The sequence below is a fragment of the Balearica regulorum genome, chromosome 10 (genome assembly GCF_011004875.1).
Source record: "Balearica regulorum gibbericeps isolate bBalReg1 chromosome 10, bBalReg1.pri, whole genome shotgun sequence".
In the NCBI taxonomy this organism is placed as follows: Eukaryota; Metazoa; Chordata; class Aves; order Gruiformes; family Gruidae; genus Balearica; species Balearica regulorum.
The window spans coordinates 19,270,243-19,287,761 of NC_046193.1; the positions used below are offsets into that span (position 1 = coordinate 19,270,243).

At 43.9% G+C, this 17,519-nt stretch overlaps 1 protein-coding gene across 21 annotated transcripts in view; it reads right to left on the reverse strand.

Annotated features, from left to right (window-relative positions):
• Positions 1 to 17,519, reverse strand: part of FOXP1 (forkhead box P1) — a 390,389-nt gene that overhangs the window by 19,457 nt on the left and 353,413 nt on the right. For 16 of the 21 annotated variants that reach the window (XM_075762434.1, XM_075762440.1, XM_075762444.1 and 13 more), the window contains 4 exons: positions 11,658 to 11,741; positions 2,866 to 3,067; positions 2,680 to 2,759; positions 1,915 to 2,016 (listed from right to left, as the gene is read on the reverse strand). In XM_075762434.1, the coding sequence (XP_075618549.1) occupies positions 1,915 to 2,016; positions 2,680 to 2,759; positions 2,866 to 3,067; positions 11,658 to 11,741 (468 nt within the window). The remainder of the gene's footprint in view (positions 1 to 1,914; positions 2,017 to 2,679; positions 2,760 to 2,865; positions 3,068 to 11,657; positions 11,742 to 17,519) is intronic. The other 5 variants (XM_075762441.1, XM_075762443.1, XM_075762450.1 and 2 more) reach the window with 1 other exon arrangement.

The window sequence follows — 17,519 nt, forward strand, 5'->3', positions numbered from 1 at the left end:
TTCCTGCACTCTTCTGTGTTTTTTGAAGAGGGATCGGGGAAGCTTGCCCACACCAAACTCTGACCCTAAACTTGGGGAACTGACCCAAAGTCCCCCTAAAGCATTAGCTGAAGGTGAGCGCAAAGCAGCACGTATATATTCAAATTATTCTGATGCTGCAATTAGCCCCTTGTGCTTGTTCTGCGCCCCGTGGGCTTCCCGTCATGCCAATCCAGAGCTGCATTTTCATTCCTGCTGTTCCTGAAGGCTGGCATAAATCTGAGCAGTCTTCAGCATGAAAACCTCCATTACTTCAAGCGTTTGCCAATTTTGCTAGTGCTGGTGGAACCTGGGGTGAAGCTTCTCTTCCCGGGTAGGTGAAACAGGACCTGGACACCTGCACAAGGTCAAGGTACCCAGGAGGGGTCTCTAAATGGTCCCTGCCTCCCAGGGACACAGCTTGCCCTTCTGCGAGCCCGAGGGTCCGCAGCTCAGCCTCTCTCCTCCTCCTCCTCTGCAGAAGCACACTGTAAGTGCACGTGGCTTCTGGGACTGGATTTTACGTGATGCACAAAGCTAATTCCTAAAACTAGCCTCGCGAGAGATACGGCCAGGGCTGCCTGCTGCCTTCCTCCACTCCCCCCTCCGCTTCCCTTCCCTTTGCTGCTGGAATTAAATAGAATTTTTACTTTAGCACCCACACCTGCAGCTGCTGAAAAGTCCTACTGGAACCACTCCAGCAGCAAAAGACAGGCAGGTCTAAAAGGATCTTAAATCAGGGAAAGTTAATTTCCTTTCTGGATAGTAAGGAAGCTGCAAAGTGAAACACTGCTCATGTTTTCCAACTGCAGCAAAGAATCAAAGCAGCAATCACAAGACTTTTCCTGAACCTAAGAGCTTCTAGACCAAGGTTGAAAACGTACAAAACTGTGCTGAGATCTGAATTAAAAGCAAAACATGCTACTAAAACTCACGCCAACTTCCAAGGACTGTTTTTAGCCCCATCGTCTGAAGGAATTAATCCTAAATACTGGCTGAGACAGGAAAAACAGAAAGAGCTGATGAAACAGCATCGTTCTACCTGGTCAGCTGAAGTTGTCTGAGAGCAACAGAGTTGTCTAGATTAAGAGAGGCTCAAAGTACCGGGAGTGCAATTTTTACAGTGTTACAAGATCCTATTATTTGATTCATTCATTTGGAATTGCACTAGCTTCAGAAGCCAATGTGGCTGTTATAATGCTATATATAAGGGAAGGAGTGGCTCCCCAAAATATAAAATAAAATTAACTCCCCAGACCGCTTATCTAACAATATCTGAGGTGGTAACGGTAAGAAATTAAAGTACCAATATCAAGTTTATTTCTGTTAAACACATTTCTTATTGTGAGGTTTGCTTTTTGCATATTGTGTTCAATAAGCTTCTGCTGTGTGATTTAAAAAAAAAAGGAAGTTTATAACAGATCTGTATATGTAGTTAAGAGTCGATTGATTCAGAAAAGAAATCCACTGATTTATAGATCCTAGGAAAAAACGTGGTTTGTTGTGATTACAGTCTGCATAACTAAAAAGACAAACAGTGTATCTTTGACTGACACAATAACTTTACCTCTTTCTTTTCTTCCCCCCCCCCCCCCAATACGTTCCAGCTGAAGGGCTTGAGTTTCACTGCTAGCAGCAACCACACAGAGGAACTCGTGGCATAATCACAGAACATAAAAGCCAATAATGGGGATTCAATTAGTGGTTTCCAAAGGCAGAAGAATTTTTCTGCCAAATATCAAATCGTTCCCGCAGATAAGGCACCCAGTGTGTGTCAAAACTGCCGATGTAAATTCTCATGTCCACGTGTCGTTACAATTTGTTATGTCATCAGCAACGTCTATTCTGTACATGTCAGATATCAAAGGCAAGAGGCAGAGGCAGGCTGAGGCTTACCTTCCACGTCGCCGCGTTGCGTCTGAAGTAAGCAAACATTCGCGTGAACCAGTTGTAGATTTCATTTAGTGTTAGCTGTTTTTCTGGAGATTCGAGGATGGCCTTGCGAAGCAAAGCAATTACAAGATGAGTTACGAGCACATGGGTACAAAATACACTCACAGTTTTACTTGACCAAATACAAAAAAGGAAAGACGGAAAGACAGAAAGAAAGAAGGAAAGCAGGAAAGAAAGGAGAGATTTGGAGCAAAAAATCCAAAGGAGGGTTTTCACAATATGAACTAAGATTAATGGCTGTATTTAACAGTTCAATGGCAAAATTCAAAATGGAATTATCTAATTGTTTTGAGTTTTTATTTCTGTTTCCTTACAGAAATATTAATTTATTAGTCATTCATAAAGCAGAATCAAAGAGAAATGCAAAACATTTCACTAGCTGATTAAAGCTCAGTAATTATTTAGAGCTCAGATTAATTCTAGGGATCAGAGATTACTGTAGCTTGTGATAATTGACTTGCCATCTTTAAACAGGCTCATTTTCACTGTTGTGTGAAATGAATTTCCTAATAATCACATCGTATTGTAATACTTAATCAAAAGCAATTATGTTATATATTGCAGTTCTAAAAACCCTTATAGTAAAGGTTTGAGCATTTGAGCATGCTTACATACCAAAGGTTTGAAAATCTATTTAATCCAGAGTGTGCACATATAGGGAGATACTTTTTTTTTCTAATCCAAACACATGTGTTCGGCTCAGCTTACCTGTCTAATTAAAGATGCATACGTGAATGGTGGTCTAACTTCTGCGTTCTTATAAAATTCTTGGTTCTGGGCAATATCTGCTAAATAAGAGCAGTTGTTCTGTTATTATCACAGCCTGCCGCTGCCGGGCTGCGGGCAACAGCAAGTCACCCCACCGAAGGGGCTGCGCCACCAGAACCCCTGTACCTGAAGAAATGGGGACGTTGTATTTATCCGAGTACCGCCTCCGGATGGGTCCGACGTTGTGCATGCTCGTGGTAGTGATGACCGACGGTCCCTGCGTGACGGGAGTGATGGGCGCAGTCGGGGTGGTGGGAGTATGAGGTAAGCTCTGCGGAGACGCCTCGGATGCAGTCTTGGAAAGCGTGACGCTCGATACCAGATTCAGCTGCGGAGGGAAGGATGAGGATTTCGTTACAAACGGCATTTCTGGCTAATTAAAGGCTGCAGAGAAAATTCTCGATAACGGGGTCTTCCTCAGTTCGAAGCAGACAACGCAGCCCGAGCGCTTGCTGCGGCACAAAGTGCTGTTGTAACATCTCCATTAGGAGCCCGTAAAGGGAAATAAACATATACATTTCCGGATAGATTTTAAAAAAAGAATAACGTAGCCTGCTGTCAGAACTACAAATCGTGGATTTTTATCTAAACCTTAAATAAAGATCTCACACAGTACATAATCATTTTAATATTTTATTTTAGTTCCATTGTTTCACAATCTAAACCCCGCAGGTCTCTTATTTCCATGCTATCATTATGCATGGCTTCTAATCAATCTTCTTGGATATTTCATTGAAGGCATCAGGCTTAAAATAAAAGGCAAGACTTTCCTAGGGACGTACTAGGGAGAAACGCAATCCCTTTCTTCGGCATTTGGACTTCCCCCCCCCCCCCCCTTCCCTCCGTTCATCCATTTTAAAAGCAAAGCCCAGAGTAGGTTAACGCTGGAATAATTTAATTAATCACACCGCATGAAATACTACAAGCATTCAGGCCAGCAGAAGTGGCACCACTCTCTTTTTTTTTTTCCTCCCAGGACGGAAGGCATCAGCGTTACCTGCACGAAGCCCAGCCCCGGACGAATGGCAACGTGCCACCGCGGGCTGTAAAACACAACTGCCTCTGGGACTGCGTATCCAACCCAGCTCCAGCTCAAGTGTTTTCGATACACAACCCTATTTATATAACCGGCATCCACATTCCTCCCCGACCCTTTCTTTTTGCCCTACGACACCCTTTGAAAGACGATGCTCCGTTTCAATAGGTCACTCCCGCTGAAGTATTTTAAACAAACAAGCTGATCTCTTAACTACAACATCAGAAAAGACGACTGAGAAAAGGGCTCTTTGACTACTTCCACATTTCCTTCCCTGAGGCGGTTTTGCGAATAATATTGGTGAAATCTTGACCCCATTGAAGTCGGTAGCAAAATTCCTACTGAATTTAACAGGGCCAGAATTTTACAACTTTTGTTCATGATTAAAATTCCCTTTTGCTGGACATTAAACCTTTTCAGATGAAGGCAAGGCACACTACTCGGCTATGCCCCCAACATCTCGTGTTTATCCACAAGACACGGTCTTAATTTTCCTCATATGAAAGTAACCAGATAAGGAAACTCCCATTAGCATCCCTCGTACAAGTTAACAGCCACAAATAACGTTTCTTTCTAAAAATAATAGGATTTATCCAAAACAAAGGTAGTGGAAAATAAAGGGCTCTAACATTACAGAAAGGAGACCAACACAAAAAGCCCATCGTTCAGAGAAAGGGCGCAGCTGAGCGACAGATAAATTGCGATTGCTCTTCCCTCCCGATGGTGAGATGGAGCAAGCCGAGGGACGCCCGGCGCCGTACGGCCGTGGCGGTGCACCGGCAGCTCAGCACCCCTCCAGGGAAGGGAGGTGGTGAGCAGCAGGCTGGCAAACACCCATCTTTCCGCGCTTACAAACGATGCTTCGCCTTCCAACGGGAAATATTTAACACTTCGTGGCGAGGCCGGAGGGCGAGAACCCAGCGAGGGATCGCGAAAGGCGGTGAAACGCGGGTATGGATTTCCCAGAGGGTCCTGCGCCGGCATGAACCGCTGAACGCGACCCGGAGGCGAGCGCGGCTGTGCTGAGTCCCGCCGTGCCAGGCACTGCCTCCACGTGCCCACCGCTGGAGCCCCGTCTGTTTGTTGACTGGCGTGATTTAAGGACAGCGATTAGGGACATGTATATAGTAATGTCTCCCTGTTATCCATCTATCCATCTATTACATATGATAAAAGGACCAGTGACGATAATTATAGTACAACTGACAGGTCTCACCATGAAATTAAATCTACTGTATTTTATCTCAGTTTCTAAATGGACATTTTAACAGTCCAATAACTACAAGCAAATCTGCATCAATGTTAAGTGCCCGTCTCTAGCGCAGGCTCGGCAGCCGGGCCCTCCCGTTGGAAAGATCACTGCTCGTGCTTCATCATTACGGCTCCAACTACTCCATTTCAAAAGAGTCCCCTTCCTTTTTTAGCGCGTAAAAACTTAACATTTAATCTGTTTCTAGTAGGGAACTGCAAGAAAGGATCCGCAAAGGTCAGTGTTCCCCGCTTAAAGAATTTGAATTGAGCTACATTTCTTTAGGCTTTTCGGCATAGGTAGCAACTAGGAATAAACACAGAAGAGGACGAGCAAAGGGGGGGGCTTTAACAGGCTTGACAAATGACACTGTGATTCACACCCACTGCTGGGCTGCCACTAATAAGCTACAGAGGAAGCAGCCAATCTCAGCTAATTACCAGATAAAATTGTATTGTAAGGACTCTAATTAGGAGATGCTTATGGAGGTGATCTAATGATTAAACGCTGCATCCGAGTGACCCCACCATCAATGTGCAGTGGTGCAAGATGTCACCGGAATATTTTGTAGAAACAGTAATTTTATTTCAAGGAGGGGAGTCAGTAATATTTGTAATAATGGCTATGAGGTAAACTAATTAAAAGACAGTTCCTAAAGGAAGACTGTGGCTTTGAGCAGCTGTGGCCGTTCCAAAACAAAGTGCCAAATCTCAACAGAGGAGCTGCAGTCAAGTGGAAAATTTCTGCCTGACCTCTGCTCTCGCTATTAATTTGCAGGAAAACTAATGACACATATACATATTCCCACAAAATTGTTCTAATTGCTAATTTGCCAAAGGAGCCCAGTTTCCAAATTAAACATGACTGCAGTCTGTGAGGAAAGAGAGAACAAAAAGCTGGAACGCAGCGAGTGTGCTGCGTTTCACCTCCGACGACCATTTGCGAGCCTGAACCAACAAGTTAATGAAACACGACCTTGTCGATCGCTAGTGAAGTTTTTCCTTTTTCCGTGTTTTATTTGATGACACTCTCCTCTTCCAGCCGGGGTCCGATCCCTGCCAGTGCCGTTAACAAAACACGAGCTAGGGTATGGGAGGAGAGGGCTGCGCTCCCTCCGCAGACCCTCGCTGCTGCTTTCTTTGTTGCATCTATAGCGCGAAGGCTGAAAAATCGGTTGTGAATTAGAGCAGAATAACAAATTATGAATGGTGTTGGTTTTGTTGCCATCTTGAATTATTAATGGGAACGGTAAACTATTAAATCTTAATATTGGCGTCAATTAGAAACGTGAAAGCGGCTGTGGACGACTGTGCGGGGCAAAGATCAGGGAGGGACTGGGCTGGGAGGGTTTCTTTTCCTGATGGAAACTCGACACGGTTTCTCCCTGTTTGCATTTTCTATTTAAAAACAAGTTACTATGATTAGAAAAGTTGTTCGTGTCGGTATTTTGCAAACAGCCTGTTTCCCACGTACCGTAGTTTTTGGATGAGGTATCACCGCTGTCAGAGGGGAGGGAGCCTAAGTCACAGAGTTAGCGCTTTGCTTTAACGAGCAAGAACTCCTGCACCGCAATAAGGCACAACGTGGGGCACTCTCCAAGTTCGTCGGCAAGCACAGCCCTCGCACCAAAGAGTTAAACGGTTTTTGTAATGTTCCTACAGGGGATGGGGGGGAGGGAGGATTTCCTCCAGCCTTAAAAACAAAAACAAACCCCAAAAACAAGAAGGGGAAAAAAACCCAACAGAAAAACCACCAAAACCCACAAGTTTTAGGTCCTAAAATTCTTCACATTTAAGGGCTGAACCTTGTTGGGTGCTTCGTTCAGTTTTGGGTTTTGAGAACTTTTCCTCATGGTGTTTTAACTTAATCATAAATGCCACAATTGTTTCAGCGTTCACTATCCTGCTTAGGATCTTATTATTAACCTTCCCTTTCAAGAAACAGTCATGCCTTCCTATTAAAGGTGAAGACTGAGTCATTTTCTTTTTTTTTTTTTCCTTTAGATATAAACAAGGCAGAGAGGTAACCCTCTCCTTTGCTCCGTAAAATAGATTTCCAGTAAGTGGCTCTTGCTAGGGCTAAGTCTGATTTCTTTTTGTGTAAACATTTTACATTACAATAGTGGCTACGCACATGAAAAAAACCCCTTGAAACTCTTTTTTAAAAGAAAAGGAAGGAAAAAAAAAAATTTTTTAGTGTCACGGTGGGGCCGTACCCACTGCTGCCGGGCAGTGACTCCTCCGCAATGGATGCTGCTGGTCCCAACTAGGGCTGAGGATTTATCCCGGGACTGAAACACTCTGGAGCAGAGACTCTTTTTTTCTTGACACCGAGGGTGGGAGAGAAAGCTAACGCTGGGCCTAAAATTCTGTTAAATGCTGTGTCTTCCTCTCCCGTTTCAGCCTGGACACATTAGTGCATTAGATGCAGAGCCTGGCAGGCAGCGATCACTTAGCAGGTGTTGTTATTGGCAGGAATACTAAGGAAACCAAAGCTGAGGAGTGAGACTTAATGAAAACCAGTATATAAAAACAGCTTTTGTTGTGCTTGAGAATCTCTCTTTATTGCTGCGTATCGTTATTTTTTCAAACTATAAAGTACAGCTACAGCAGCTAAAACGCTCAGTCATTACCTCAACAGTTAAAAGACTATTTTTTTTAATGTTTTGTTATTACAGTTGCTAAAAACAGTATTTCAAAACAATCGTAACTGCTATGGTTAGGGTAAAAAAATACATTAAAGAAGGGATATCTAACAGTGCATTTTATTTAAAGTGCCAAAAGTTTCTTTAAAAGTTTTCTATTTTTAAGAGATGGTTATAGCACCTAGTATGCAGAACTAGTTGTTGGTTGATCCTTTTTCCTCCTCCTTCCCTTCCTGTGAACTTCGACGTAAGTTAATCCCCCAAAAGAAAGCACGTTTCCATTTCAACCTATTACGCTGATCACTAACACCAACAAAAATAGCATGTAGGGGAAGGTATCTTCATAGCAAAACCAGAACAAAAACTCTTGAGAAATTGTTGTTCTGGCTTTTTTATCTTGCGAAAAATTCACCTTACAAAAATATGTCACAGCATATTCCTTCACAGACAGCTTTGTTCTCACTTTATTCAGCCCCTTTCCTCTCACAAAAACAACATGTGTAGCAGCAACAGGAACAACTCCACGTGCCCCAAGCCTTAAGCTCCGAGATACCTCCATTTTCTTTTAAAGTGCTGCACCATTGGGCATTCTAATTATAAAGCTGGGCACTTGTAAAGGTGGCACCGAGCCCTGCCCCGGCTCCTGATGTGCTCTGCCTCCCCAGTCACCCTCCAGTCTGCCCAGGAGCAGGGGAAGAGCTGCCCTTTGCAGGACACCAGCCATCAACAGCGACCTCCCCGCGTACGTACCCATCTGACAACGATTTAGGCCATCCACCACTACACTACAGAAGACCGTGCTTAAATCTCATCGGCTTTAATAGGACTAAAGAGCTTTACTGAACAGATCCCTTGGAGGACTGGTGTAGTGAAATGCACCAGCTACTCCACCGCCCTTCCCAAGGTCAAAACTACTGCAAGGACCTAAAGCCACCCAAAGGTGGGGATGTGATGGATGGACACAGCTAGACTGGAGAAGCAACCCCTCCCCAAAGCCGGGTGAGTTTTAAATTGGTGCACATCCACCAAGGACCCGGCTGTGGTCCAACACCACCCGCTCGGCTGCTGCCTGAAGCCCAAAAGGTGAAGATGGTACCAGTGGTCAGTGTGGATTACAAACAGCACATGGTTAACACAGACGTGCGGTGAGACGCTCAGTCACCAGTTTTACCTGCCTGTAACCAAATAGTTTAAAACCAAGCATTAAGATCCTTTAAGCAGAATAAAAGCATTTCCTCAGCCATGAAAAGGCTGTAATTTTAAATCCCAATTCACTGCTATGCTTGGATTTGCAGCTGCTCTTTCCTTTAAAATCACCGATGTACCATAATATATTAATTCTAACATACACCTTGCATTCGTTATGCTGGAAAAAAAAAAAAATTAATTACTGGATGTAAAGAATACTTTGCACTGCAATAATGGTCATCAGATCTTTTTACCAAAGTCCTATCCCACTGAGTTAAAAGGACTAGGGTCTAGCACAGTCTATGCAATGCCTGTGTATTTTTTTCACGAGGAAAGCACAATTTATGCAAAACACTATACTTCTACATTTTATAATTAATTTTCAAATGCTTCACCTATACATATTTTAATAATTTCTGATTTATCAGATGGTATCTATAATAAATTTTTCTATATTTCAATAAATGAAAAGAAGGCAGTTTCAATCCAACAACAGAGTGCCACACAATATAGGCCTGTCAGGCACCAATTTTTACTTCTAACATGTAAGTTAAAGGATAAGGAATTTATAATGCTGCCTGTGAACGAAACCACTTTTCATACACAAATGTGATCTTTTTTTTTCCAAAGGGTAATACAACAGTACATTTACATAAACTAATCCAAACAATCTATGTATTTGACAATGGCAAACCTCACACAGACTGCCTATTGTTGGTTTACATCTTGGAGTTCTTTATGTTGGCTTGTAACACTGCTCTAGCTGTCAAAGGTTTGACTTGGACTCTAAATAAATGGTTATAGAAGTGCTGTGCAGCGATATTGGACTTCTTTGCAAAAGAAAACCTGCTGTGTATGAATTCAAAAGCTATTAATTTTTCAGTCAAAAATATTCATGCCTATTTCTTTTAATAAAGAAACACTGTGCTGAGCAACTGAGAGATAATGTTGACTAGTGGTACAGAATTTTCAATAGAGCAGTTAAAAATAAATTTAGTAGGAGGTCCCCAACAAAGCTATAATTTTCCAGAATGTAAAACATTTTTAATACTAATCAAGACAGCCCTTTTCCCCCTGCGTTCACTTTCCTTTTTTTCTTTTTTTTTTCTTTTTTTTCCGCTGCTTTTCCCTGTTTATTAGCTGTTAACACTAATCTTCATGGCGACACCGCCTGGTATCTCCGTAGCCTACAACACCCGCGAAAGCTTCCTGCCCTCCACGGCAGAGCATCGATCATGAGCTGCCTTGCCAAACATTGCTCGCCGCCTTATGATTTCCTCCCTTTAGTTTTTAATCCTTCCTCCTGAGGGGCACCGCTGTTATGAAAGGCCTCAAGGCAGAGTGCTTTGAGACTCCCAGATTATTCCGCTGTTTTAATTTTTAATCCAGTAAGAGCTATAGAAACCAAACCTCCTCCCCATTCTGTTGGGTCTACATACTTTGCCAACAATGCGCTGAAGCATTTGCATTCAAGCTGAGATGGATGCCTGGAACTAGAGAAATACTATTTTTATAGACACCGTAAGTAGTTTCTGCTCTAGAGGGGCTGGTATCCACTGGAGCTAGCAATTTTCGGCACCTCAACAGCTTAAATGGAAGGGTTTATACCTACCACTCACCTCTCTCCAAGAAGGCACCGAAATTTCCCGTTGACTTTGACATCTGCTCCAGTGTTGCTGAATAGCTGCAATTTTCTGTCTAGTAGCCTCCCTATGCACTTCTGCAGCCATTTATTTCCAACTACATGGAAACTGAGAAATCCTTTTCTAGTAAAAATGGGTGCGCGAAGTGTTTAATGATTTTATGTTCTCTATCTCTGTAATGTGTTCTGTTTCAGACATTAATTTTGTCTACCAACTGCATCTTGGCAGGCTACCATATTTGCTGGGTTAATAGTCTGACTCCTTTTTATTTCTATCACCATAAATCACACATATATGGGTGTGTGTTTGCTTTATTTATAGAAAAAAAATCAGTCAAAACAGATAAACCAATACTTCGTCATTATGCTGCATCATTGCATATTGATTAAAATTGCTAGTACTAACTATAGATTGTCAACGCTCAATTAATTTTCACACAATGACTCAAAGCAAAATCAAATAAAGCCAGTGTACCTTTAAATCTTACAAATCTTAAAATCAAGAAGCAAAGCACTCTCTCCATTTTGAATAATCATCGGAAGCTCTGAGGAACATTTTCAGCATTAAGAGGTTGGGAGAAAACAACAGCTGAAGAAGAGCCATTTTGGTCAGGGAAGGAGATGGTGGATTTGCCTGGGTTTGGGGGTACCCGGGAGTTGCCTTGGGCTGCGAAGCCACTTGCTTCCCCCGCACCCCCTTTTTTTAAAGGGCAACCTGGGGCAGAGGAGGTTTCCCTTCTCAGTTTCAACAGTGCAAAACCTGATACTGGGTAACTGCGATTATCATCAAAACATGCTGTTAGAGTCTCTTCTACTGTAAATGTCTGTCAGACAGGGAGGAAGCAAAATAAATATACTAAATATAATTTAATTACATCTCCTTCCTAACACTTCCTAAGATTTCATGCAAGTCGGACTGATGCAAAGCGACTTACAGGCTAGTCCATGAGGCCAGAAAAAGGCTCAACGCATCAGCTTTAGAGCAAAACTTCTTTCAAACTCCCTGAAGAGAGGGGGACGACCGTGGCGGTGCCTCCTGCAAAGCAGCGCTTTGCATCTCTGAAGCGGGCCGCGCTTCGCATCATGCGCTCAGGTGGGGAACAGGAAAGAGAGGTTTGTTGTGAGGTTTTGTTCGCTTTCGGCACAGTTCGGTACTTACGGGCTGAGGGGTGGCTTTTGGTTCAGTTGACTTCACATGCAGGTGTGTCATCATGGCTTGCAGGCGCTCTTTATCTTTTGCAAGCTGAAAGGGGAGGAAAAAGAAAAAAAAAAATCCTCTGTTACTCGTACGAATAGCACCCGGCCTCTGCTTACTCCTAATTAAACAGCTGGCACCGAGGCACGAGACAGAAGAGTTTTATTGCTGAGTAGTTTGGAAATTGTATATGCTCTATTCGTGAGGTAAAGCTAACGTGTGGTGCTGGATGTCACTATTTCCCAAAGCAAAATGCATTAGCCCTCGAGTGAGAAGAGCTAGACCTGCCGGCACCAAGAGCTTCACTCTAGCCCTGACAGCTAAAAGACAACAGTGAATCATGTTTATTAACCAGCCCCACTCCAGTTCAGGAGGCGCAGCAGAAAGCAAGCGAGGCAGCAGCGCAGAGATGCGTTTGCCTCCTTTCAGACCAGAAAACAAGCGGCACAAATGCACCGTGGCTTTTACGTCACGTAGAGGCTTTGCAGCATGCGCAGCGAGCGCGGAGGCAGCGGTGGTTAAACCACACGAGGCACCTCCGCGGGGCACGGCGGGTGGCCTCGGCTCTCGAAAACACCCTGCTTTTACTGGAGAAGGTGGCACAGTCCCTCGGGCGGCCACCCTGGGAACCTGAGCTGGGACACCCTGAGCGCGGGGCAGGAGCAGCAGCGTGAGCATACGCCCGAGGGCAGCAGGGTGGGAAAAGCGAAGAGCGTCTGGAGCCGCCCCAGAGCGCTGATCACCACCGGACCGATGCGTTCACCCTTTCTCATCGGTCATGTCATGCCCAAGAGTTGGGGCAAAGCTCCTGCTCTGGAAGTCTCTTGCATTTTTTTGGTTGAGATCTGCACCAGGCCACAGTCGGTGTCTCGGGATCACACCGTATACATCCTTGGACGGGACGGCTTCCCAATGCATTTCAATGCACTGGACAGGCACTAAATCTCATTGGTTTTGGAAACAAGAAATCTTTTTGTATGTGCAAATAGGACCTTTGCCAGCTGCTCTTCAAAATAAAAAAAAAAAAACCCAACAGTGGAAAGATATTAAGAAATAATACTGATGAAAAAAGGGTGTTATTAACCTACATGCCCAACAGCAAGGCTCCTGTTTCCAGCAGGACTTGGATCAGGTTCTTACAAATGACAATTTTTGCAGAGCTGAGTTTTTGCTTTAGACAAGCCAGATTCCTGGTGCCAAGAGGAGAACTGTGCTCGCATTCCAGCCGAACTTTAAACAACCTGCCCACCTTATCACCGTCATCTGTTTGTAGCAGTAAAGTTGGGCTAAGTGTATATAAAAGGAGCCTTGGTCATAAATCCTCGTTCATAACCTTACAGTCAAGGTTGTCTTGCTCTTTGCAAGGTGAGGGGTTTCTGACCACGCCAGAAAGGTGTCACGATGGGATAAAACTTGGCACACGGGTTTCCAAGACAAGAATTAAATAAAGGAAAAAACGGTGTCACCGCTGTGTGCTCTGGAAGCGCAAAAGCAAAAATCGCCGGGCTTTTCAAACAGCTGCTCTTTCCTTGGTCAAAAATCTCAACGGCAAGAGAGAAAACCTGACACCTACAGCAGATCTCCTGCAATCTCATCACCAGATCTGCGCTGGACTTCACAGAAGAGCCGAAGGGCAGTGCCGGGCTCTTATCGTAGCGCTGCAGCAGAAATTTCCCCCTCTGAGAGTCCTCTGAGGACCTCTTCAGAGAAAGGAGAGGTCTCACCCCTCAGCCGCCGTGCTTCACACAAAACAAATTAAAACTGAGAAATAGTTGTACTCTCAGTGCGGCTCTGTTGTGCAATCTCTCATTCGTAGCAGTCACTGGGCACACGGGCTGCTCGGCGGGGTCATCTGTGCATTAAATTTTGGTCTGCAGGCTACTGCAGAAGAACAAGGTCTTCTAGCCAAAATAAATAAAAAGGCAGGCACCTGACGGCTTCCTGCCCGCACCAGCACGGTGGCAGGAGGGAAAGGCACCCGGGCAGCACGGGAACATCCCGCAGCGCTTCCTCCAGGCCCCCTTGGCCAAACGGAGCGGTGCACCTCCCTCCCAACAGCCGGGGTCCTTGTTTGTAGTCTTTTCACTCATCATCTTAGCAATGTTTTTAACGCCGTTTCTGGTGGATGGAGGTTATTAAAGATCCTCTCGACATTTCAGGCAGACACACGCTAGCATTTTGTCATAGTCTAGGAATTCAAACACTCACCCAGTTAGGCAGGAGTTTAAATTATGAAAAATAGAGGTCTCTCAGTTTCAAAGCACTGAAGAGAAGTAAAAAAATCTGAAGAATTTCTTTAAACTGTTTTTCCCTTAGGTCAGGAAGCAGTAGTGATATAAAACTAGAATGTCACCAGTAGCCCCGCTGGCCAGTGGGATCACACTAAAGAAGCCACGAGGGCTTGCTCGGCCACCGATGGGAGCAAATTCTCACTGGTGGCACTCACTGGAGTGCAGATGGTCCAGAAATGGGCGTTATTAGTAGACTTGCTGGAAAATGCTCTTGATGTACTGATAATGTTTCACGGGCAAAGACTGTTCTGCCATATATGAAAGGATCTGCTCTGTATGGGGGGGTCGGGTCTGAGGCCACCTGCCCACCTGAAGTCTCATTCTTTTTTCCTACATCCATTTGGTGGGATTTTTTTTTTTGTTCATCATCAGCCTGATTTTGTGAGGTTTCCCTCTCGTTGTTGGGGTATGACCACGATGTAGGTGCCTAACTGAGGTTCAACAGAAAAAATGCCCAGAGCAAGGTACATGCTTTGTGAACTTGGACACCAAGACACATGCCTTGCCCTGGAGTGGTTCTTAAATCCTAAAACTACACAGGTAGGAAAGGCAGGACAGGGAAGGCACAGAAAGCACAAGCCAGAAGGGGGTCAAGGCGAGGGGGCAGGACAGGAGTCTGGCGACCAAGGAGCGAGAGAGGAGAAGGCATTAGGCACAGATGATGGAGAAATCGCACAGGAGGAAAAACAGACAGAAAATAACGGCAAGGAGCAGGAATGTGAAAATGGAAACCCAGTGAGGGCATTCAACAGGAGCAACATGGTCACATCAACAAGAAGGGGAGATCACTTCAGCAGCAGGATTTTGGACAGACCAAGGACAAAGGAGAAGGAAGCCAGTTCTGGGCAATGCAAGAGACAACCAAGACGCAGCCTCTTCCCTCCCGTTACGTGCCTAGTTAGGCTGTGCACTAGAAAGGTTTAGGATCTGCTTTTCAAGAAAGGCAATGGATGCTTTAGGATTACAGGCCCAAGCAGTGTTTTCACTACTGAAAATGGCCAGCTGTCTTCATGTTCCCCCCATTAGGAGATGCTTTTTTAAACTTATGGTAGTTTTTTTGCTGTCCTGAAATGGTTTCCCACTCAAAGGTGGTGGTGCTGCAAAATGGAAGTGCTGCAAAATGGCTGTCCTATTCCAGCTAAGAACTAGCTAAGGATAGGGATATGTTCCTGTGTTTGTGTTTTACCCAGCAGCCCAATTCTCACTATTTATAATGGCAACAAATGATCATGTCAAGATGGTTTAAACAAAGTGAAACATGAGAAGATCTCTACCTTGTCTGTGATATTTTAAGTATGTTTGTGATAGAAATGCTGAAACCAAAGCTTCAAGATACTTCTGCAAAGGGGCATTTGCAATCAAACACACAAAAAAGATCTGCCCTGTTTTTTCAAAAAGTTCATTTAAAAATTTACTTTCTTTAAAAGATATTACACTTACGTCTGTCTATAATGCTGATAAAACTATTGTGCCTAAATCAAATAAGAGCATAAAGGAAAAAAGAAAGGCTTGCATTTGGGTCCATCACGCTCAAAACCTGAAATGCAACCCTCGGATGGAATGAATTTGTTATATTCTACCTGTCTTGATGGGACTGTACATGCATGAAATAGTGCGCCATTTAGATCTTGCCAGTGGTGTAGGACCCCGAACACCACGTGATACTTCACAGCTCCACTGGAAGGAAATACTTCTTATCAGTGCTGAGCTCTGCGGGTCAAATGGGAGAGGCTATGGGTCCCTCTCCTATCTTGCTCACAAAACTCAAAGAGTCGGCCATAGGGCTTGTTGTAGCCACCCTGTTGGTAACTGCTCCATTGCGAGAGTATCAGGTCAATGGTCTTAGTCCAATTGCTCTTTACTACAACACGTTGGGTGCTGCAGACCACGTCATTGAAAACCCTGCTGTTGGGCCAGACTTTTCTTTTAGTTACGGTTCTGTGCAAAAACAGGTCACAGCCAGACAAACTAGGCACTGGAGGACAAATCCTCGCATGTATTTCGGCAGATTTTAATTTTTTTTTTCAAGTATCAGAGGACCGATACGTGGGATGAAAGGAGAGGGAGAAGGGAGTTACAGGTGCATTTCAGAAGCAGGACCACCCTCCTCCTCCACCTATCCTTGCTGGCCAATGCATAGATGGTCTCGCTCTGCTATCAACATCCCTGTCTAAATTAAGCCTCCAGTTCATCCTATCTACTGTGCTAGTATGATTGTTAAGAGACAAATCCAGAACTTTTTGGCCCTCACGCCACATGGAAATTACGTTCTTCTCTTGGGGACCTTGTGCTGCCTTCCCATGCAATGACTCTAAGCTAAGAGGCATTCCCCAGCACTGATACTATTAGTCACTGATAACGATCAGCAGAATGCACCGCTGATAAATCTTTCCAAAATATTGTCAAGGGCTTATGGAGAGGTGGTAACCAAGTACCATCTCTGTCCTGTCCAGCTGTTAACACAGGGCATCCTCCTGTAGTTCCAGGCACAGCCATTCCCAGCGACGGCAGGAGAGAAGGATTAATGCTTTTCAAGCCGACTGCAACTGAAGGATCTAGATTTACCTTCAGCCCAAATATTACTGCATCTTGGTAAAAGATTATCTCATATCTGAGTTCACCAGGAAGACTGCAGATTTCTTTCTCTTTTTTCTAATTCCCGAGAAACTTGTTAAAACAACAGACCGTTTCTCATAACGTTTTCTGCAAGACTCTGATACTTTATGACTAGTAGTTTGATTTTTATAAAACTTGCATTAAAATAGTTTATATTGCTTCAGCTAATAGTGAAAGAGTGTCATGACCAGCGTGTTCCTGAAAGTAAAATTTAGGAAATATCTATGAAAGAAAAAGGGTAATTTGTAAGATAAGAAGATAAAAGGCATTTTTTTAAATGCTTATCTTGAAAAGTAACAACAAGAAGTTTAAGTGTGTTTTTGCTGATTTTTCTCTCCAACTATTTGAAGCTATAAATGACTTAACTCAGTAAAATTCCAAATGTAATTATCTTCTGTACTTAGCCCAAGGCTTTCCATATATCTCTACACTGCTGTCTTGCATACAAAATAGGTTTTTCAATAGCTGGTAACTATATAATGTACAACATTGTTTTAATTTCCCCTTCTTTGCTAACCTCTTGCCTACACACAGACACACTGTCAAAGCCGCCCAGGCAGAGCAGCGAGGTGCGGGGAACAGAAAGGACTCGAAAGCATTTGGAAAGGCAGTTACACAAACAGGTCATACCTTTGCATCGCATTCAGTATATTCCAATTTACCCCCTTTTTGGCACTTTTTAAAAACTCATTTGCTACAAATGGCAAAAAATAATAGTAATAATAATAATAATAATAATACATGGAGAGTGTTAGTATATGAGAGACCACCAAACAAGCCAGGTCATGCAGCGTTTTGAAATAAACATCAACCATTTCCCCCAAGAACTCTAAACGAAGGGGACCATATTCCGCTCGCCCCCCTCCGCCCCCCCCGCCCCGGGTGAGTATAAAAAGCATTAGATACATACTGATGGATT